General features: G+C 39.7%; 1 protein-coding gene across 3 annotated transcripts in view; it reads left to right on the top strand.

Annotated features, from left to right (window-relative positions):
- The window catches only part of LOC142760355 (phosphofurin acidic cluster sorting protein 1-like), a 278,801-nt gene that overhangs the window by 31,825 nt on the left and 220,645 nt on the right, over positions 1-26,331 (top strand). For all 3 annotated transcript variants that reach the window (XM_075863541.1, XM_075863540.1, XM_075863542.1), the window contains 2 exons: positions 1,339-1,426; positions 17,255-17,344. In XM_075863541.1, the coding sequence (XP_075719656.1) occupies positions 1,339-1,426; positions 17,255-17,344 (178 nt within the window). The remainder of the gene's footprint in view (positions 1-1,338; positions 1,427-17,254; positions 17,345-26,331) is intronic.

Here is a 26,331-nt window from a genome sequence, read left to right as displayed (position 1 = left end):
AGGCTCCTCTCCTCCCTCTACAGTATATAATGTCCTCTCTGTAGGCTCCTCTCCTCCCTCTATAGTATATAATGTCCTCTCTGTAGGCTCCTCTCCTTCCTCTATAGTATATAATGTACTCTCTGTAGGCTCCTCTCCTTCCTCTATAGTATATAATGTCCTCTCTTTAGGCTCCTCTCCTTCCTCTATAGTGTATATAATGTCCTCTCTGTAGTCTCCTCTCCTTCCTCTATAGTATATAATGTCCTCTCTGTAGGCTCCTCTCCTTCCTGTATAGTATATAATGTCCTCTCTGTAGGCTCCTCTCCTTCCTCTATAGTATATAATGTCCTCTCTGTAGGCTCCTCTCCTTCCTCTATAGTATATAATGTACTCTCTGTAGGCTCCTCTCCTTCCTCTATAGTATATAATGTCCTCTCTGTAGGCTCCTCTCCTCCCTCTATAGTATATAATGTACTCTCTGTAGGCTCCTCTCCTTCCTCTATAGTGTATATAATGTCCTCTCTGTAGGCTCCTCTCCTTCCTCTATAGTATATAATGTCCTCTCTGTAGGCTCCTCTCCTTCCTCTATAGTATATAATGTCCTCTCTGTAGTCTCCTCTCCTTCCCCTATAGTATATAATGTCCTCTCTGTGGTCTCATCTCCTTCCTCTATAGTATATAATGTCCTCTCTGTAGGCTCCTCTCCTTCCTCTATAGTATATAATGTCCTCTCTGTAGGCTCCTCTCCTCCCTCTATAGTATATAATGTACTCTCTGTAGGCTCCTCTCCTTCCTCTATAGTGTATATAATGTCCTCTCTGTAGGCTCCTCTCCTTCCTCTATAGTATATAATGTCCTCTCTGTAGGCTCCTCTCCTTCCTCTATAGTATATAATGTCCTCTCTGTAGGCTCCTCTCCTTCCTCTATAGTATATAATGTCCTCTCTGTAGTCTCCTCTCCTTCCCCTATAGTATATAATGTCCTCTCTGTGGTCTCATCTCCTTCCTCTATAGTATATAATGTCCTCTCTGTAGTCTCCTCTCCTCCCTCTATAGTATATAATGTCCTCTCTGTAGGCTCCTCTCCTTCCTCTATAGTATATAATGTTCTCTCTGTAGGCTCCCCTCCTTCCTCTATAGTATATAATGTCCTCTCTGTAGGCTCCTCTCCTTCCTCTATAGTATATAATGTCCTCTCTGTAGTCTCCTCTCCTCCCTCTATAGTATATAATGTCCTCTCTGTAGGCTCCTCTCCTTCCTCTATAGTGTATATAATGTCCTCTCTGTAGGCTCCTTTTCTAGGGATACCATGTGTTACTGAGGAATGTTGTGGTGTTTTTCTTTGTCTTCTGTTCAGACTCTGCAGCTTGACCCTCAAGAAACTCCTGGTGCTGAGAGAACTGGACAGAGACCTGAATTCAGTCGTCATTGCTGTTAAACTGCAGGTCAGATAGTTATAATCTACAGGTGGAATGTAATGACGGTGAATATTATATTATACTACACTGATAGCTGACGGTGAATATTATATTATATTACACTGATAACTGACGGTGAATATTATATTATACTACACTGATAACTGACGGTGAATATTATATTATATTACACTGATAACTGACGGTGAATATTATATTACACTGATAGCTGACGGTGAATATTATATTATATTACACTGATAACTGACGGTGAATATTATATTATACTACACTGATAACTGACGGTGAATATTATATTATACTACACTGATAACTGACGGTGAATATTATATTATACTACACTGATAACTGACGGTGAATATTATATTATACTACACTGATAACTGACGGTGAATATTATATTATATTACACTGATAACTGACGGTGAATATTATATTATACTACACTGATAGCTGACGGTGAATATTATATTATACTACACTGATAACTGACGGTGAATATTATATTATATTACACTGATAGCTGACGGTGAATATTATATTATACTACACTGATAACTGACGGTGAATATTATATTATACTACACTGATAACTGACGGTGAATATTATATTATATTACACTGATAACTGACGGTGAATATTATATTATACTACACTGATAGCTGACGGTGAATATTATATTATACTACACTGATAACTGACGGTGAATATTATATTATATTACACTGATAGCTGACGGTGAATATTATATTATACTACACTGATAACTGACGGTGAATATTATATTATACTACACTGATAACTGACGGTGAATATTATATTATACTACACTGATAACTGACGGTGAATATTATATTATACTACACTGATAACTGACGGTGAATATTATATTATACTACACTGATAACTGACGGTGAATATTATATTATACTACACTGATAGCTGACGGTGAATATTATATTATATTACACTGATAACTGACGGTGAATATTATATTATACTACACTGATAGCTGACGGTGAATATTATATTATACTACACTGATAACTGACGGTGAATATTATATTATACTACACTGATAACTGACGGTGAATATTATATTATACTACACTGATAACTGACGGTGAATATTATATTATACTATACTGATAGCTGACGGTGAATATTATATTATATTACACTGATAACTGACGGTGAAGATTATATTATACTACACTGATAACTGACGGTGAATATTATATTATACTACACTGATAACTGACGGTGAATATTATATTATACTACACTGATAGCTGACGGTGAATATTATATTACACTGATAACTGACGGTGAATATTATATTATACTACACTGATAACTGACGGTGAATATTATATTATACTACACTGATAACGGACGGTGAATATTATATTATATTACACTGATAACTGACGGTGAATATTATATTATACTACACTGATAACTGACGGTGAATATTATATTATACTACACTGATAACTGACGGTGAATATTATATTATACTACACTGATAACTGACGGTGAATATTATATTATACTACACTGATAACGGACGGTGAATATTATATTATACTACACTGATAACTGACGGTGAATATTATATTATACTACACTGATAACTGACGGTGAATATTATATTATACTACACTGATAACTGACGGTGAATATTATATTACACTGATAACTGACGGTGAATATTATATTATACTACACTGATAACTGACGGTGAATATTATATTATACTACACTGATAACTGACGGTGAATATTATATTATACTACACTGATAACTGACGGTGAATATTATATTATACTACACTGATAACGGACGGTGAATATTATATTATACTACACTGATAGCTGACGGTGAATATTATATTATATTACACTGATAACTGCCGGTGAATATTCTATTATACTACACTGATAACTGCCGGTGAATATTATATTATACTACACTGATAGCTGACGGTGAATATTATATTATACTACACTGATAACTGACGGTGAATATTATATTATATTACACTGATAACTGCCGGTGAATATTATATTATACTACACTGATAGCTGACGGTGAATATTATATTATATTACACTGATAACTGACGGTGAATATTATATTATACTACACTGATAACTGACGGTGAATATTATATTATACTACACTGATAGCTGACGGTGAATATTATATTATACTACACTGATAACTGACGGTGAATATTATATTATACTACACTGATAACTGCCGGTGAATATTATATTATACTACACTGATAGCTGACGGTGAATATTATATTACACTGATAACTGACGGTGAATATTATATTATACTACACTGATAACTGACGGTGAATATTATATTATACTACACTGATAACTGACGGTGAATATTATATTATACTACACTGAAAACGGACGGTGAATATTATATTATACTACACTGATAACTGACGGTGAATATTATATTATACTACACTGATAACTGACGGTGAATATTATATTATACTACACTGATAACTGACGGTGAATATTATATTATACTACACTGATAACTGACGGTGAATATTATATTATACTACACTGATAACTGACGGTGAATATTATTATACTACACTGATAACTGACGGTGAATATTATATTATACTACACTGATAACTGACGGTGAATATTATATTATACTACACTGATAACTGACGGTGAATATTATATTATACTACACTGATAACTGACGGTGAATATTATATTACACTGATAACTGACGGTGAATATTATATTATACTACACTGATAACTGACGGTGAATATTATATTATACTACACTGATAACTGACGGTGAATATTATATTACACTGATAACTGACGGTGAATATTATATTATACTACACTGATAACTGACGGTGAATATTATATTATACTACACTGATAACTGACGGTGAATATTATATTATATTACACTGATAACTGACGGTGAATATTATATTATACTACACTGATAACTGACGGTGAATATTATATTATACTACACTGATAACTGACGGTGAATATTATATTATACTACACTGATAGCTGACGGTGAATATTATATTATATTACACTGATAACTGACGGTGAATATTATATTATACTACACTGATAGCTGACGGTGAATATTATATTATACTACACTGATAACTGACGGTGAATATTATATTATACTACACTGATAACTGACGGTGAATATTATATTATACTACACTGATAACTGACGGTGAATATTATATTATACTACACTGATAACTGACGGTGAATATTATATTATACTATACTGATAGCTGACGGTGAATATTATATTATATTACACTGATAACTGACGGTGAAGATTATATTATACTACACTGATAACTGACGGTGAATATTATATTATACTACACTGATAGCTGACGGTGAATATTATATTATACTACACTGATAACTGACGGTGAATATTATATTACACTGATAACTGACGGTGAATATTATATTATACTACACTGATAACTGACGGTGAATATTATATTATACTACACTGATAACTGACGGTGAATATTATATTATACTACACTGATAACTGACGGTGAATATTATATTATACTACACTGATAACTGACGGTGAATATTATATTATACTACACTGATAACTGACGGTGAATATTATATTATACTACACTGATAACGGACGGTGAATATTATATTATATTACACTGATAACTGACGGTGAATATTATATTATACTACACTGATAACTGACGGTGAATATTATATTATACTACACTGATAACTGACGGTGAATATTATATTATACTACACTGATAACTGACGGTGAATATTATATTATACTACACTGATAACTGACGGTGAATATTATATTATACTACACTGATAACTGACGGTGAATATTATATTATACTACACTGATAACGGACGGTGAATATTATATTATACTACACTGATAACTGACGGTGAATATTATATTATACTACACTGATAACTGACGGTGAATATTATATTATACTACACTGATAACTGACGGTGAATATTATATTACACTGATAACTGACGGTGAATATTATATTATACTACACTGATAACTGACGGTGAATATTATATTATACTACACTGATAACTGACGGTGAATATTATATTATACTACACTGATAACTGACGGTGAATATTATATTATACTACACTGATAACGGACGGTGAATATTATATTATACTACACTGATAACGGACGGTGAATATTATATTATACTACACTGATAGCTGACGGTGAATATTATATTATATTACACTGATAACTGACGGTGAATATTATATTATACTACACTGATAACTGACGGTGAATATTATATTATACTACACTGATAACTGCCGGTGAATATTATATTATACTACACTGATAGCTGACGGTGAATATTATATTATACTACACTGATAACTGACGGTGAATATTATATTATATTACACTGATAACTGCCGGTGAATATTATATTATACTACACTGATAGCTGACGGTGAATATTATATTACACTGATAACTGCCGGTGAATATTATATTATACTACACTGATAACTGACGGTGAATATTATATTATACTACACTGATAACTGACGGTGAATATTATATTATACTACACTGATAGCTGACGGTGAATATTATATTATACTACACTGATAACTGACGGTGAATATTATATTATACTACACTGATAACTGCCGGTGAATATTATATTATACTACACTGATAGCTGACGGTGAATATTATATTACACTGATAACTGCCGGTGAATATTATATTATACTACACTGATAGCTGACGGTGAATATTATATTACACTGATAACGGACGGTGAATATTATATTATACTACACTGATAACTGACGGTGAATATTATATTATACTACACTGATAACTGACGGTGAATATTATATTATACTACACTGATAACTGACGGTGAATATTATATTATACTACACTGATAACTGACGGTGAATATTATATTATACTACACTGATAACTGACGGTGAATATTATATTATACTACACTGATAACTGACGGTGAATATTATATTATACTACACTGATAACTGACGGTGAATATTATATTATACTACACTGATAACTGACGGTGAATATTATTATACTACACTGATAACTGACGGTGAATATTATATTATACTACACTGATAGCTGACGGTGAATATTATATTATACTACACTGATAACTGACGGTGAATATTATATTACACTGATAACTGACGGTGAATATTATATTATACTACACTGATAACTGACGGTGAATATTATATTATACTACACTGATAACTGACGGTGAATATTATATTACACTGATAACTGACGGTGAATATTATATTATACTACACTGATAGCTGACGGTGAATATTATATTATACTACACTGATAACTGACGGTGAATATTATATTATACTACACTGATAACTGACGGTGAATATTATATTATACTACACTGATAACTGACGGTGAATATTATATTATACTACACTGATAGCTGACGGTGAATATTATATTATACTACACTGATAACTGACGGTGAATATTATATTATACTACACTGATAACTGACGGTGAATATTATATTATACTACACTGATAGCTGACGGTGAATATTATATTATACTACACTGATAGCTGACGGTGAATATTATATTATACTACACTGATAGCTGACGGTGAATATTATATTATACTACACTGATAGCTGACGGTGAATATTATATTATACTACACTGATAACTGACGGTGAATATTATATTATATTACACTGATAACTGACGGTGAATGTTATATTATACTACACTGATAACTGACGGTGAATATTATATTATACTACACTGATAACTGACGGTGAATATTATATTATACTACACTGATAGCTGACGGTGAATATTATATTATACTACACTGATAACTGACGGTGAATATTATATTATATTACACTGATAACTGACGGTGAATGTTATATTATACTACACTGATAACTGACGGTGAATATTATATTATACTACACTGATAACTGACGGTGAATATTATATTATATTACACTGATAACTGACGGTGAATATTATATTATACTACACTGATAACTGACGGTGAATATTATATTATACTACACTGATAACTGACGGTGAATATTATATTATACTACACTGATAACTGACGGTGAATATTATATTACACTGATAACTGACGGTGAATATTATATTATACTACACTGATAGCTGACGGTGAATATTATATTATACTACACTGATAACTGACGGTGAATATTATATTATACTACACTGATAACTGACGGTGAATATTATATTATACTACACTGATAGCTGACGGTGAATATTATATTATACTACACTGATAACTGACGGTGAATATTATATTATACTACACTGATAACTGACGGTGAATATTATATTATATTACACTGATAACTGACGGTGAATATTATATTATACTACACTGATAGCTGACGGTGAATATTATATTATTCTACACTGATAACTGACGGTGAATATTATATTATATTACACTGATAACTGACGGTGAATATTATATTATATTACACTGATAACTGACGGTGAATATTATATTATATTACACTGATAACTGACGGTGAATATTATATTATACTACACTGATAGCTGACGGTGAATATTATATTATACTACACTGATAACTGACGGTGAATATTATATTATATTACACTGATAACTGATGGTGAATATTATATTATATTACACTGATAACTGACGGTGAATATTATATTATACTACACTGATAACTGACGGTGAATATTATATTATATTACACTGATAACTGCCGGTGAATATTATATTATATTACACTGATAGCTGACGGTGAATATTATATTATATTACACTGATAACTGACGGTGAATATTATATTATACTACACTGATAACTGACGGTGAATATTATATTATACTACACTGATAACTGACGGTGAATATTATATTATACTACACTGATAGCTGACGGTGAATATTATATTATACTACACTGATAACTGACGGTGAATATTATATTATACTACACTGATAACTGACGGTGAATATTATATTATACTACACTGATAACTGACGGTGAATATTATATTATACTACACTGATAACTGACGGTGAATATTATATTATATTACACTGATCACTGACGGTGAATATTATATTATATTACACTGATAACTGACGGTGAATATTATATTATACTACACTGATAGCTGACGGTGAATATTATATTATACTACACTGATAGCTGACGGTGAATATTATATTATTCTACACTGATAACTGACGGTGAATATTATATTATATTACACTGATAACTGACGGTGAATATTATATTATATTACACTGATAACTGACGGTGAATATTATATTATACTACACTGATAGCTGACGGTGAATATTATATTATACTACACTGATAGCTGACGGTGAATATTATATTATATTACACTGATAACTGACGGTGAATATTATATTATATTACACTGATAACTGACGGTGAATATTATATTATATTACACTGATAGCTGACGGTGAATATTATATTATACTACACTGATAACTGACGGTGAATATTATATTATACTACACTGATAACTGACGGTGAATATTATATTATACTACACTGATAACTGACGGTGAATATTATATTATACTACACTGATAACTGACAGTGAATATTATACTACACTGATAACTGACGGTGAATATTATATTATACTACACTGATAACTGACGGTGAATATTATATTATATTACACTGATAACTGACGGTGAATATTATATTATATTACACTGATAACTGACGGTGAATATTATATTATATTACACTGATAACTGACGGTGAATATTATATTATACTACACTGATAACTGACGGTGAATATTATATTATACTACACTGATAACTGACGGTGAATATTATATTACACTACACTGATAGCTGACGGTGAATATTATATTATACTACACTGATAACTGACGGTGAATATTATATTACACTGATAACTGACGGTGAATATTGTATTATACTACACTGATAGCTGACGGTGAATATTATATTATACTACACTGATAGCTGACGGTGAATATTATATTATACTACACTGATAGCTGACGGTGAATATTATATTATACTACACTGATAACTGACGGTGAATATTATATTATACTATACTGATAACTGACGGTGAATATTATATTATACTACACTGATAGCTGACGGTGAATATTATATTATATTACACTGATAACTGACGGTGAATATTATATTATACTACACTGATAGCTGACGGTGAATATTATATTATACTACACTGATAACTGACGGTGAATATTATATTATACTACACTGATAACTGACGGTGAATATTATATTATACTACACTGATAGCTGACGGTGAATATTATATTATACTACACTGATAACTGACGGTGAATATTATATTATACTACACTGATAGCTGACGGTGAATATTATATTATATTACACTGATAACTGACGGTGAATATTATATTATACTACACTGATAGCTGACGGTGAATATTATATTATACTATACTGATAGCTGACGGTGAATATTATATTATATTACACTGATAACTGACGGTGAATATTATATTATATTACACTGATAACTGACGGTGAATATTATATTATACTACACTGATAACTGACGGTGAATATTATATTATACTACACTGATAGCTGACGGTGAATATTATATTATACTACACTGATAACTGACGGTGAATATTATATTATATTACACTGATAACTGACGGTGAATATTATATTATACTACACTGATAACTGACGGTGAATATTATATTATACTACACTGATAACTGACGGTGAATATTATATTATACTACACTGATAGCTGACGGTGAATATTATATTATACTACACTGATAACTGACGGTGAATATTATATTATACTACACTGATAGCTGACGGTGAATATTATATTATACTACACTGATAACTGACGGTGAATATTATATTATATTACACTGATAACTGACGGTGAATATTATATTATACTACACTGATAACTGACGGTGAATATTATATTATACTACACTGATAACTGACGGTGAATATTATATTATACTACACTGATAGCTGACGGTGAATATTATATTATACTACACTGATAGCTGACGGTGAATATTATATTATATTACACTGATAACTGACGGTGAATATTATATTATACTACACTGATAACTGACGGTGAATATTATATTATACTACACTGATAACTGACGGTGAATATTATATTATATTACACTGATAACTGACGGTGAATATTATATTATACTACACTGATAACTGCCGGTGAATATTATATTATACTACACTGATAACTGACGGTGAATATTATATTACACTGATAACTGACGGTGAATATTATATTATACTACACTGATAGCTGACGGTGAATATTATATTATACTACACTGATAACTGACGGTGAATATTATATTATACTACACTGATAACTGACGGTGAATATTATATTATACTACACTGATAGCTGACGGTGAATATTATATTATACTACACTGATAGCTGACGGTGAATATTATATTATACTATACTGATAACTGACGGTGAATATTATATTATACTACACTGATAGCTGACGGTGAATATTATATTATACTATACTGATAACTGACGGTGAATATTATATTATACTACACTGATAGCTGACGGTGAATATTATATTATATTACACTGATAACTGACGGTGAATATTATATTATACTACACTGATAACTGACGGTGAATATTATATTATATTACACTGATAACTGACGGTGAATATTATATTATACTACACTGATAACTGACGGTGAATATTATATTATATTACACTGATAACTGACGGTGAATATTATATTATACTACACTGATAACTGACGGTGAATATTATATTATACTACACTGATAGCTGACGGTGAATATTATATTATACTACACTGATAACTGACGGTGAATATTATATTATACTACACTGATAACTGACGGTGAATATTATATTATACTACACTGATAGCTGACGGTGAATATTATATTATACTACACTGATAACTGACGGTGAATATTATATTATATTACACTGATAACTGACGGTGAATATTATATTATACTACACTGATAACTGACGGTGAATATTATATTATACTACACTGATAGCTGACGGTGAATATTATATTATACTACACTGATAACTGACGGTGAATATTATATTATACTACACTGATAACTGACGGTGAATATTATATTATACTACACTGATAACTGACGGTGAATATTATATTATATTACACTGATAACTGACGGTGAATATTATATTATACTACACTGATAACTGACGGTGAATATTATATTATACTACACTGATAGCTGACGGTGAATATTATATTATACTACACTGATAACTGACGGTGAATATTATATTATACTACACTGATAACTGACGGTGAATATTATATTATACTACACTGATAACTGACGGTGAATATTATATTATACTACACTGATAGCTGACGGTGAATATTATATTATACTACACTGATAACTGACGGTGAATATTATATTATACTACACTGATAACTGACGGTGAATATTATATTATACTACACTGATAACTGACGGTGAATATTATATTATACTACACTGATAACTGACGGTGAATATTATATTATACTACACTGATAACTGACGGTGAATATTATATTATATTACACTGATAACTGACGGTGAATATTATATTATATTACACTGATAACTGACGGTGAATATTATATTATACTACACTGATAACTGACGGTGAATATTATATTATACTACACTGATAACTGACGGTGAATATTATATTATACTACACTGATAACTGACGGTGAATATTATATTATATTACACTGATAACTGACGGTGAATATTATATTATATTACACTGATAACTGACGGTGAATATTATATTATACTACACTGATAACTGACGGTGAATATTATATTATATTACACTGATAACTGAGGGTGAATATTATATTATACTACACTGATAACTGACGGTGAATATTATATTATATTACACTGATAACTGACGGTGAATATTATATTATACTACACTGATAACTGACGGTGAATATTATATTATACTACACTGATAACTGACGGTGAATATTATATTATACTACACTGATAACTGACGGTGAAGATTATATTATACTACACTGATAACTGACGGTGAATATTATATTATACTACACTGATAACTGACGGTGAATATTATATTATACTACACTGATAACTGACGGTGAATATTATATTATACTACACTGATAACTGACGGTGAATATTATATTATACTACACTGATAACTGACGGTGAATATTATATTATACTACACTGATAACTGACGGTGAATATTATATTATACTACACTGATAACTGACGGTGAAGATTATATTATACTACACTGATAACTGACGGTGAATATTATATTATACTACACTGATAACTGACGGTGAATATTATATTATATTACACTGATAACTGACGGTGAATATTATATTATACTACACTGATAACTGACGGTGAAGATTATATTATACTACACTGATAACTGACGGTGAATATTATATTACACTGATAACTGACGGTGAATATTATATTATATTACATTGATAACTGACGGTGAATATTATATTATACTACACTGATAGCTGACGGTGAATATTATATTATACTACACTGATAACTGACGGTGAATATTATATTATACTACACTGATAACTGACGGTGAATATTATATTATACTATACTGATAGCTGACGGTGAATATTATATTATACTACACTGATAGCTGACGGTGAATATTATATTACACTACACTGATAACTGACGGTGAATATTATATTACACTGATAACTGACGGTGAATATTATATTATACTACACTGATAACTGACGGTGAATATTATATTATACTACACTGATAGCTGACGGTGAATATTATATTATACTACACTGATAACTGACGGTGAATATAATATTATACTACACTGATAACTGACGGTGAATATTATATTATACTACACTGATAACTGACGGTGAATATTATATTATATTACACTGATAACTGACGGTGAATATTATATTATACTACACTGATAACTGACGGTGAATATTATATTATACTACACTGATAACTGACGGTGAATATTATATTATACTACACTGATAACTGACGGTGAATATTATATTATATTACACTGATAACTGACGGTGAATATTATATTATACTACACTGATAACTGACGGTGAATATTATATTATATTACACTGATAGCTGACGGTGAATATTATATTATACTACACTGATAACTGACGGTGAATATTATATTACACTGATAACTGACGGTGAATATTATATTATACTACACTGATAACTGACGGTGAATATTATATTATATTACACTGATAGCTGACGGTGAATATTATATTATATTACACTGATAGCTGACGGTGAATATTATATTATACTACACTGATAACTGACGGTGAATATTATATTATACTACACTGATAACTGACGGTGAATATTATATTATACTACACTGATAACTGACGGTGAATATTATATTATACTACACTGATAACTGACGGTGAATATTATATTATACTACACTGATAACTGACGGTGAATATTATATTATATTACACTGATAGCTGACGGTGAATATTATATTATACTACACTGATAACTGACGGTGAATATTATATTACACTGATAACTGACGGTGAATATTATATTATACTACACTGATAACTGACGGTGAATATTATATTATATTACACTGATAGCTGACGGTGAATATTATATTACACTGATAACTGACGGTGAATATTATATTATACTACACTGATAACTGACGGTGAATATTATATTATACTACACTGATAACTGACGGTGAATATTATATTATACTACACTGATAACTGACGGTGAATATTATATTATATTACACTGATAGCTGACGGTGAATATTATATTATACTACACTGATAACTGACGGTGAATATTATATTACACTGATAACTGACGGTGAATATTATATTATACTACACTGATAACTGACGGTGAATATTATATTATATTACACTGATAGCTGACGGTGAATATTATATTACACTGATAACTGACGGTGAATATTATATTATACTACACTGATAACTGACGGTGAATATTATATTATACTATACTGATAGCTGACGGTGAATATTATATTATATTACACTGATAACTGACGGTGAATATTATATTATACTACACTGATAACTGACGGTGAATATTATATTATACTACACTGATAACTGACGGTGAATATTATATTATACTACACTGATAACTGACGGTGAATATTATATTATATTACACTGATAACTGACGGTGAATATTATATTATATTACACTGATAGCTGACGGTGAATATTATATTATATTACACTGATAACTGACGGTGAATATTATATTATATTACACTGATAACTGACGGTGAATATTATATTATATTACACTGATAGCTGACGGTGAATATTATATTATATTACACTGATAACTGACGGTGAATATTATATTATATTACACTGATAACTGACGGTGAATATTATATTATATTACACTGATAGCTGACGGTGAATATTATATTATATTACACTGATAACTGACGGTGAATATTATATTATATTACACTGATAACTGACGGTGAATATTATATTATACTACACTGATAGCTGACGGTGAATATTATATTATACTACACTGATAACTGACGGTGAATATTATATTATACTACACTGATAACTGACGGTGAATATTATATTATATTACACTGATCACTGACGGTGAATATTATATTATACTACACTGATAACTGACGGTGAATATTATATTATATTACACTGATAACTGACGGTGAATATTATATTATACTACACTGATAACTGACGGTGAATATTATATTATATTACACTGATAGCTGACGGTGAATATTATATTATATTACACTGATAGCTGACGGTGAATATTATATTATATTACACTGATAGCTGACGGTGAATATTATATTATACTACACTGATAGCTGACGGTGAATATTATATTATACTACACTGATAGCTGACGGTGAATATTATATTATACTACACTGATAACTGACGGTGAATATTATATTATACTACACTGATAACTGACGGTGAATATTATATTATATTACACTGATAACTGACGGTGAATATTATATTATATTACACTGATAACTGACGGTGAATATTATATTATATTACACTGATAACTGACGGTGAATATTATATTATATTACACTGATAACTGACGGTGAATATTATATTACACTGATAACTGACGGTGAATATTATATTATATTACACTGATAACTGACGGTGAATATTATATTATATTACACTGATAGCTGACGGTGAATATTATATTACACTGATAGCTGACGGTGAATATTATATTATATTACACTGATAACTGACGGTGAATATTATATTATATTACACTGATAACTGACGGTGAATATTATATTATATTACACTGATAACTGACGGTGAATATTATATTATATTACACTGATAACTGACGGTGAATATTATATTACACTGATAACTGACGGTGAATATTATATTATATTACACTGATAGCTGACGGTGAATATTATATTACACTGATAACTGACGGTGAATATTATATTATATTACACTGATAACTGACGGTGAATATTATATTACACTGATAGCTGACGGTGAATATTATATTACACTGATAGCTGACGGTGAATATTATATTATACTACACTGATAACTGACGGTGAATATTATATTACACTGATAGCTGACGGTGAATATTATATTATACTACACTGATAACTTACGGTGAATACTATATTATATTACACTGATAGCTGACGGTGAATATTATATTATACTACACTGATAACTGACGGTGAATATTATATTATACTACACTGATAGCTGACGGTGAATATTATATTATACTACACTGATAACTGACGGTGAATACTATATTATATTACACTGATAGCTGACGGTGAATATTATATTATACTACACTGATAACTGACGGTGAATATTATATTATATTACACTGATAACTGACGGTGAATATTATATTATACTACACTGATAACTGACGGTGAATATTATATTATACTACACTGATAGCTGACGGTGAATATTATATTATACTACACTGATAACTGACGGTGAATATTATATTATACTACACTGATAACTGACGGTGAATATTATATTATACTACACTGATAACTGACGGTGAATATTATATTATACTACACTGATAACTGACGGTGAATACTATATTATATTACACTGATAACTGACGGTGAATATTATATTATACTACACTGATAACTGACGGTGAATATTATATTATATTACACTGATAACTGACGGTGAATATTATATTATACTACACTGATAACTGACGGTGAATATTATATTATACTACACTGATAACTGACGGTGAATATTATATTATACTACACTGATAACTGACGGTGAATATTATATTATACTACACTGATAACTGACGGTGAATAGTTTCTTAGACAGAACAGGTAAACAGCGTTTCACATTATTTTCTCCCTCCAGGGATCGAAGAGAGTTCTGCGCTCCAATGAGTATCACCTTCCTGCGTGTGGGGTGATGGAGACAGAGCTGGAGCTCACGTTCTCCCTGCAGGTCAGTTATTTGTGTCTGGAGATCGCAGAGATGTGACCCTGACGGCGCATTAGGTGTGAAAGGATCTTCTTTTTGGTGGAATAAGTGTCAGTAGGTTGGCCACAAAGGCCCCGATTCTCTGCTCTGTATATTCATGTTCTCCCAGGAAAGATGACTCTATAAGCCTGAACCTCTGAGGGCTCCGAACTACCGACCAATCAGAGGGAGACGGCCCCGTCCTGCTGCTTCTCCTGGGGTCCTATACAGAGGGAGACGGCCCCGTCCTGCTGCTTCTCCTGGGGTCCTATACAGTGGGAGACGGCCTCGTCCTGCTGCTTCTCCTGGGGTCCTATAAAGAGGGAGACGGCCCCGTCCTGCTGCTTCTCCTGGGGTCCTATACAGAGGGAGACGGCCCCGTCCTGCTGCTGCTCCTGGGGTCCTATACAGAGAGAGACGGCCTCGTCCTGCTGCTTCTCCTGGGGTCCTATACAGTGGGAGACGGCCTCGTCCTGCTGCTTCTCCTGAGGTCCTATACAGAGGGAGACGGCCCCGTCCTGCTGCTGCTCCTGGGGTCCTATACAGAGGGAGACGGCCCCGTCCTGCTGCTTCTCCTGGGGTCCTATACAGAGGGAGACGGCCCCGTCCTGCTGCTTCTCCTGGGGTCCTATACAGTGGGAGACGGCCCCGTCCTGCTGCTTCTCCTGGGGTCCTATACAGAGGGAGACGGCCTCGTCCTGCTGCTTCTCCTGGGGTCCTATACAGAGAGAGACGGCCTCGTCCTGCTGCTTCTCCTGGGGTCCTATACAGTGGGAGACGGCCCCGTCCTGCTGCTTCTCCTGGGGTCCTATACAGTGGGAGACGGCCCCGTCCTGCTGCTTCTCCTGGGGTCCTATACAGTGGGAGACGGCCCCGTCCTGCTGCTTCTCCTGGGGTCCTATACAGTGGGAGACGGCCCCGTCCTGCTGCTGCTCCTGGGGTCCTATACAGAGAGAGACGGCCTCGTCCTGCTGCTTCTCCTGGGGTCCTATACAGAGGGAGACTGCCCCCTCCTGCTGCTTCTCCTGGGGTCCTATACAGTGGGAGACGGCCCCGTCCTGCTGCTGCTCCTGGGGTCCTATACAGAGGGAGACGGCCTCGTCCTGCTGCTTCTCCTGGGGTCCTATACAGAGGGAGACTGCCCCGTCCTGCTGCTTCTCCTGGGGTCCTATACAGTGGGAGACGGCCTCGTCCTGCTGCTTCTCCTGGGGTCCTATACAGTGGGAGACGGCCCCGTCCTGCTGCTGCTCCTGGGGTCCTATACAGAGGGAGACGGCCCCGTCCTGCTGCTTCTCCTGGGGTCCTATACAGTGGGAGACGGCCCCGTCCTGCTGCTTCTCCTGGGGTCCTATACAGAGGGAGACGGCCCCGTCCTGCTGCTTCTCCTGGGGTCCTATACAGAGGGAGATGGCCCCGTCCTGCTGCTTCTCCTGGGGTCCTATACAGTGGGAGACGGCCCCGTCCTGCTGCTTCTCCTGGGGTCCTATACAGAGGGAGACGGCCCCGTCCTGCTGCTTCTCCTGGGGTCCTATACAGAGGGAGACGCCCCGTCCTGCTGCTGCTCCTGGGGTCCTATACAGAGGGAGATGGCCCCGTCCTGCTGCTTCTCCTGGGGTCCTATACAGAGGGAGACGGCCCCGTCCTGCTGCTTCTCCTGGGGTCCTATACAGAGGGAGACGGCCCCGTCCTGCTGCTTCTCCTGGCGTCCTATACAGAGGGAGACGGCCCCGTCCTGCTGCTTCTCCTGGGGTCCTATACAGAGGGCGACGGCCCGTCCTGCTGCTTCTCCTGGGGTCCTATACAGAGAGAGACGGCCTCGTCCTGCTGCTGCTCCTGGGGTCCTATACAGAGGGAGACGCCCCGTCCTGCTGCTGCTCCTGGGGTCCTATACAGAGGGAGACGGCCCCGTCCTGCTGCTTTTCCTGGGGTCCTATACAGAGGGAGACGGCCCCGTCCTGCTGCTTCTCCTGGGGTCCTATACAGTGGGAGATGGCCTCGTCCTGCTGCTTCTCCTGGGGTCCTATACAGAGGGAGACGGCCCCGTCCTGCTGCTTCTCCTGGGGTCCTATACAGAGGGAGACGGCCCCGTCCTGCTGCTTCTCCTGGGGTCCTATACAGAGGGAGACGGCCTCGTCCTGCTGCTTCTCCTGGGGTCCTATACAGAGGGAGACGGCCCCGTCCTGCTGCTTCTCCTGGGGTCCTATACAGAGGGAGACGGCCCCGTCCTGCTGCTTCTCCTGGGGTCCTATACAGAGGGAGACGGCCCCGTCCTGCTGCTTCTTCTGGGGTCCTATACAGAGGGAGACGGCCCCGTCCTGCTGCTTCTCCTGGGGTCCTATACAGTGGGAGACGGCCCCGTCCTGCTGCTTCTCCTGGGGTCCTATACAGAGGGAGACGGCCCCGTCCTGCTGCTTCTCCTGGGGTCCTATACAGAGGGAGACGGCCCCGTCCTGCTGCTTCTCCTGGGGTCCTATACAGAGGGAGACGGCCCGTCCTGCTGCTGCTCCTGGGGTCCTATACAGAGGGAGACGGCACCGTCCTGCTGCTTCTCCTGGGGTCCTATACAGAGGGAGACGGCCCCGTCCTGCTGCTTCTCCTGGGGTCCTATACAGAGGGAGACGGCCTCGTCCTGCTGCTTCTCCTGGGGTCCTATACAGAGGGAGACGGCCCCGTCCTGCTGCTTCTCCTGGGGTCCTATACAGAGGGAGACGGCCCCGTCCTGCTGCTTCTCCTGGGGTCCTATACAGTGGGAGACGGCCCGTCCTGCTGCTTCTGGGGTCCTATACAGAGGGAGACGGCCTCGTCCTGCTGCTTCTCCTGGGGTCCTATACAGAGGGAGACGGCCCCGTCCTGCTGCTTCTCCTGGGGTCCTATACAGAGGGAGACGGCCCCGTCCTGCTGCTTCTCCTGGGGTCCTATACAGAGGGAGACGGCCCCGTCCTGCTGCTTCTCCTGGGGTCCTATACAGTGGGAGACGGCCTCGTCCTGCTGCTTCTCCTGGGGTCCTATACAGAGGGAGACGGCCCCGTCCTGCTGCTTCTCCTGGGGTCCTATATAGAGGGAGACGGCCCCGTCCTGCTGCTGCTCCTGGGGTCCTATACAGAGGGAGACGGCCCCGTCCTGCTGCTTCTCCTGGGGTCCTATACAGAGGGAGACGGCCCCGTCCTGCTGCTTCTCCTGGGGTCCTATACAGAGGGAGACGGCCTCGTCCTGCTGCTGCTCCTGGGGTCCTATACAGAGGGAGACGGCCCCGTCCTGCTGCTTCTCCTGGGGTCCTATACAGAGGGAGACGGCCCCGTCCTGCTGCTTCTCCTGGGGTCCTATACAGAGGGAGACGGCCCCGTCCTGCTGCTTCTCCTGGGGTCCTATACAGAGGGAGACGGCCTCGTCCTGCTGCTGCTCCTGGGGTCCTATACAGAGGGAGACGGCCCCGTCCTGCTGCTTCTCCTGGGGTCCTATACAGAGGGAGACGGCCCCGTCCTGCTGCTTCTCCTGGGGTCCTATACAGAGGGAGACGGCCCCGTCCTGCTGCTTCTCCTGGGGTCCTATACAGAGGGAGATGGCCCCGTCCTGCTGCTTCTCCTGGGGTCCTATACAGAGGGAGATGGCCCCGTCCTGCTGCTTCTCCTGGGGTCCTATACAGTGGGAGACGGCCTCGTCCTGCTGCTTCTCCTGGGGTCCTATACAGAGGGAGACGGCCCCGTCCTGCTGCTTCTCCTGGGGTCCTATACAGAGGGAGACGGCCCCGTCCTGCTGCTTCTCCTGGGGTCCTATACAGTGGGAGACGGCCTCGTCCTGCTGCTTCTCCTGGGGTCCTATACAGAGGGAGACGGCCCCGTCCTGCGGCTTCTCCTGGGGTCCTATACAGAGGGAGACGGCCCCGTCCTGCTGCTGCTCCTGGGGTCCTATACAGAGGGAGACGGCCCCGTCCTGCTGCTTCTCCTGGGGTCCTATACAGAGGGAGACGGCCCCGTCCTGCTGCTTCTCCTGGGGTCCTATACAGAGGGAGACGGCCTCGTCCTGCTGCTGCTCCTGGGGTCCTATACAGAGGGAGACGGCCCCGTCCTGCTGCTTCTCCTGGGGTCCTATACAGAGGGAGACGGCCCCGTCCTGCTGCTTCTCCTGGGGTCCTATACAGTGGGAGACGTCCCCGTCCTGCTGCTTCTCCTGGGGTCCTATACAGAGGGAGACGGCCTCGTCCTGCTGCTGCTCCTGGGGTCCTATACAGAGGGAGACGGCCCCGTCCTGCTGCTTCTCCTGGGGTCCTATACAGAGGGAGACGGCCCCGTCCTGCTGCTTCTCCTGGGGTCCTATACAGTGGGAGACGTCCCCGTCCTGCTGCTTCTCCTGGGGTCCTATACAGAGGGAGACGGCCCCGTCCTGCTGCTTCTCCTGGGGTCCTATACAGAGGGAGACGGCCCCGTCCTGCTGCTTCTCCTGGGGTCCTATACAGAGGGAGACGGCCTCGTCCTGCTGCTGCTCCTGGGGTCCTATACAGAGGGAGACTGCCCCGTCCTGCTGCTTCTCCTGGGGTCCTATACAGAGGGAGACTGCCTCGTCCTGCTGCTGCTCCTGGGGTCCTATACAGAGGGAGACTGCCCCGTCCTGCTGCTTCTCCTGGGGTCCTATACAGAGGGAGACGGCCCCGTCCTGCTGCTTCTCCTGGGGTCCTATACAGAGGGAGACGGCCCCGTCCTGCTGCTTCTCCTGGGGTCCTATACAGAGGGAGACGGCCCCGTCCTGCTGCTTCTCCTGGGGTCCTATACAGAGGGAGACGGCCTCGTCCTGCTGCTGCTCCTGGGGTCCTATACAGAGGGAGACGGCCCCGTCCTGCTGCTTCTCCTGGGGTCCTATACAGAGGGAGACGGCCCCGTCCTGCTGCTTCTCCTGGGGTCCTATACAGAGGGAGACGGCCCCGTCCTGCTGCTTCTCCTGGGGTCCTATACAGAGGGAGACGGCCCCGTCCTGCTGCTTCTCCTGGCGTCCTATACAGAGGGAGACGGCCCCGTCCTGCTGCTTCTCCTGGGGTCCTATACAGAGGGAGACGGCCCCGTCCTGCTGCTTCTCCTGGGGTCCTATACAGAGGGCGACGGCCCGTCCTGCTGCTTCTCCTGGGGTCCTATACAGAGGGAGACTCCCCGTCCTGCTGCTGCTCCTGGGGTCCTATACAGAGGGAGACGGCCCCGTCCTGCTGCTTTTCCTGGGGTCCTATGCAGAGGGAGACGGCCCCGTCCTGCTGCTTCTCCTGGGGTCCTATACAGTGGGAGATGGCCTCGTCCTGCTGCTTCTCCTGGGGTCCTATACAGTGGGAGACGGCCCCGTCCTGCTGCTTCTCCTGGGGTCCTATACAGTGGGAGACGGCCCCGTCCTGCTGCTTCTCCTGGGGTCCTATACAGAGGGAGACGGCCCCGTCCTGCTGCTGCTGCTCCTGGGATCCTATACAGAGGGAGACGGCCCCGTCCTGCTGCTGCTCCTGGGGTCCTATACAGAGGGACACGGCCCCGTCCTGCTTCTTCTGGGGTCCTATACAGTGGGAGACGGCCCCGTCCTGCTGCTTCTCCTTGGGTCCTATACAGAGGGAGACGGCCCCGTCCTGCTGCTGCTCCTGGGGTCCTATACAGAGGGAGACGGCCCCGTCCTGCTTCTTCCGGGGTCCTATACAGAGAGAGACGGCCCCGTCCTGCTGCTTCTCCTGGGGTCCTATACAGAGACAGACGGCCCCGTCCTGCTGCTTCTCCTGGGGTCCTATACAGAGGGAGACGGCCCCGTCCTGCTGCTGCTCCTGGGGTCCTATACAGAGGGAGACGGCCCCGTCCTGCTTCTTCTGGGGTCCTATACAGTGGGAGACGGCCCCGTCCTGCTGCTTCTCCTGGGGTCCTATACAGAGGGAGACGGCCCCGTCCTGCTGCTGCTCCTGGGGTCCTATACAGAGGGAGACGGCCCCGTCCTGCTTCTTCTGGGGTCCTATACAGAGAGAGATGGCCCCGTCCTGCTGCTTCTCCTGGGGTCCTATACAGTGGGAGACGGCCCCGTCCTGCTGCTTCTCCTGGGGTCCTATACAGAGAGAGACGGCCCCGTCCTGCTGCTTCTCCTGGGGTCCTATACAGAGACAGACGGCCCCGTCCTGCTGCTTCTCCTGGGGTCCTATACAGAGGGAGACGGCCCCGTCCTGCTGCTTCTCCTGGGGTCCTATACAGAGGGAGACGGCCCCGTCCTGCTGCTTCTCCTGGGGTCCTATACAGAGAGAGACGGTCCCGTCCTGCTGCTTCTCCTGGGGTCCTATACAGAGGGAGACGGCCCCGTCCTGCTGCTTCTCCTGGGGTCCTATACAGAGGGAGACGGCCCCGTCCTGCTTCTTCTGGGGTCCTATACAGAGAGAGACGGCCCCGTCCTGCTGCTTCTCCTGGGGTCCTATACAGAGGGAGACGGCCCCGTCCTGCTGCTTCTCCTGGGGTCCTATACAGAGAGAGACGGCCCCGTCCTGCTGTTCTCCTGGGGTCCTATACAGTGGGAGACGGCCCCGTCCTGCTGCTTCTCCTGGGGTCCTATACAGAGAGAGACGGCCCCGTCCTGCTGCTTCTCCTGGGGTCCTATACAGAGAGAGACGGCCCCGTCCTGCTGCTTCTCCTGGGGTCCTATACAGAGGGAGACGGCCCCGTCCTGCTGTTCTCCTGGGGTCCTATACAGTGGGAGATGGCCTCGTCCTGCTGCTTCTCCTGGGGTCCTAGATTGCTGCAGGGAGATAGGACCATGGCTTTTATCAGCGGCCTCTGATGGAGATATGAATAGTTTTATCTGTAGAGACTTTAGTGGATGAAAAAAGTTGCAATCCAAATAATCCCCCACAACCACCTGACGTCCCTTTAACCACAAGACTGTCTGGCTCTGTCCTGCCCGCCTAGAGACGACTTGTGGAGTCAGAACCCCAGGAGACAGTAGTTCTCAGTGACCACCATCTTGGTTCTCTGTAACCATTCATAAGATGGGCTGAGGGGCCTGGGAAGGAGGGGCATAGGTTACCGCTTCCTCCTTAGCCCCTCCCACATGAGCGTGGATCGGTTACTGCCCCTCTCTCAGGACTCCAAGGAAGATGTCAGGTCCTATGTCCACCAATGAAGATGCAATTTCTTGGGTTAAGGAGATCACCCTACGTCACCCTCTATTCCCACAGGGGCAAGGAAGACCGAGAAATGCATCTGTCCTACAACGGTCATCCATGTTTCTCCAATGATGAGAGGCAAATCTAGAGGAGATTATGGAGCCGGTCTATATATTATGGGGCACACGTGTGGATTATGGATCATGTTTATAGATAATGGAGCCGGTCTATATATTATGGGGCACACGTGTTGATTATGGATCATGTTTATAGATAATGGAGCCGGTCTATATATTATAGGGCACATGTGTGGATTATGGAGCAGGTCTATATATTATGGGGCACACGTGTAAACGATGGATCATGTTTATAGATAATGGAGCAGGTCTATATATTATGGGGCACACGTGTGGATTATGGATCATGTTTATAGATAATTGAGCCGGTCTATATATTATAGGGCACACGTGTGGATTATGGAGCAGGTCTATATATTATGGGGCACTCGTGTGAATTATGGATCATGTCTATAGATAATGGAGTCGGTCCATATATTATGGGGCACACGTGTTGATTATGGATCATGTCTATAGATAATGGAGCCGGTCCATATATTATGGGGCACACGTTTGTGGATTATGGAGCAGGTCTATATATTATGGGGCACACGTGTAGATGATGGATCATGTTTATAGATAATGGAGCCGGTCTATATATTATGGGGCACACGTGTGGATTATGGATCATGTTTATAGATAATTGAGCCGGTCTATATATTATAGGGCACACGTGTGGATTATGGAGCAGGTCTATATATTATGGGGCACACGTGTTGATTATGGATCATGTCTATAGATAATGGAGCCGGTCTATATATTATGGGGCACACGTGTGGATTATGGATCATGTCTATAGATAATGGAGCTGGTCTATATATTAGGGGGCACACGTGTTGATTATGGATCATATTTATAGATAATGGAGCCGGTCTATATATTATAGGGCACACGTGTAGACGATGGATCATGTTTATAGATAATGGAGTCGGTCTATATATTATAGGGCACACGTGTGGATTATGGATCATGTTTATAGATAATGGAGCCGGTCTATATATTATAGGGCACACGTGTGGATTATGGAGCAGGTCTATATATTATGGAGGCACTCGTGTGGATTATGGATCATGTCTATAGATAATGGAGTCGGTCCATATATTATGGGGCACACGTGTTGATTATGGATCATGTTTATAGATAATGGAGCCGGTCTATATATTATGGGGCACACGTGTGGATTATGGATCATGTTTATAGATAATGGAGCCGGGCTATATATTATGGGGCACACGTTTGGATTATGGATCATGTCTATAGATAATGGAGCCGGTCTATATATTATGAGGCACTCGTGTGGATTATGGATCATGTCTATAGATAGTGGAGCCGGTCTATATATTATGGGGCACACGTGTGGATTATGGATCATGTTTATAGATAATGGAGCCGGTCTATATATTATGGGGCACACGTGTAGACGATGGATCATGTTTATAGATAATGGAGCCGGTCTATATATTATGAGGCACATATGTGGATTATGGATCATGTTTATAGATAATGGAGCCGGTCTATATATTATGGGGCACACGTGTGGATTATGGAGCAGGTCTATATATTATGAGGCACTCGTGTGGATTATGGATCATGTCTATAGATAATGGAGTCGGTCTATATATTATAGGGCACACGTGTGGATTATGGATCATGTTTATAGATAATGGAGTCGGTCTATATATTATAGGGCACACGTGTGGATTATGGATCATGTTTATAGATAATGGAGCCGGTCTATATATTATGGGGCACACGTG

This window comes from Rhinoderma darwinii, chromosome 4 (assembly GCF_050947455.1).
Source record: "Rhinoderma darwinii isolate aRhiDar2 chromosome 4, aRhiDar2.hap1, whole genome shotgun sequence".
Taxonomy (NCBI): domain Eukaryota; kingdom Metazoa; phylum Chordata; class Amphibia; order Anura; family Rhinodermatidae; genus Rhinoderma; species Rhinoderma darwinii.
This window is presented reverse-complemented; position numbering and strand designations above follow the sequence as displayed.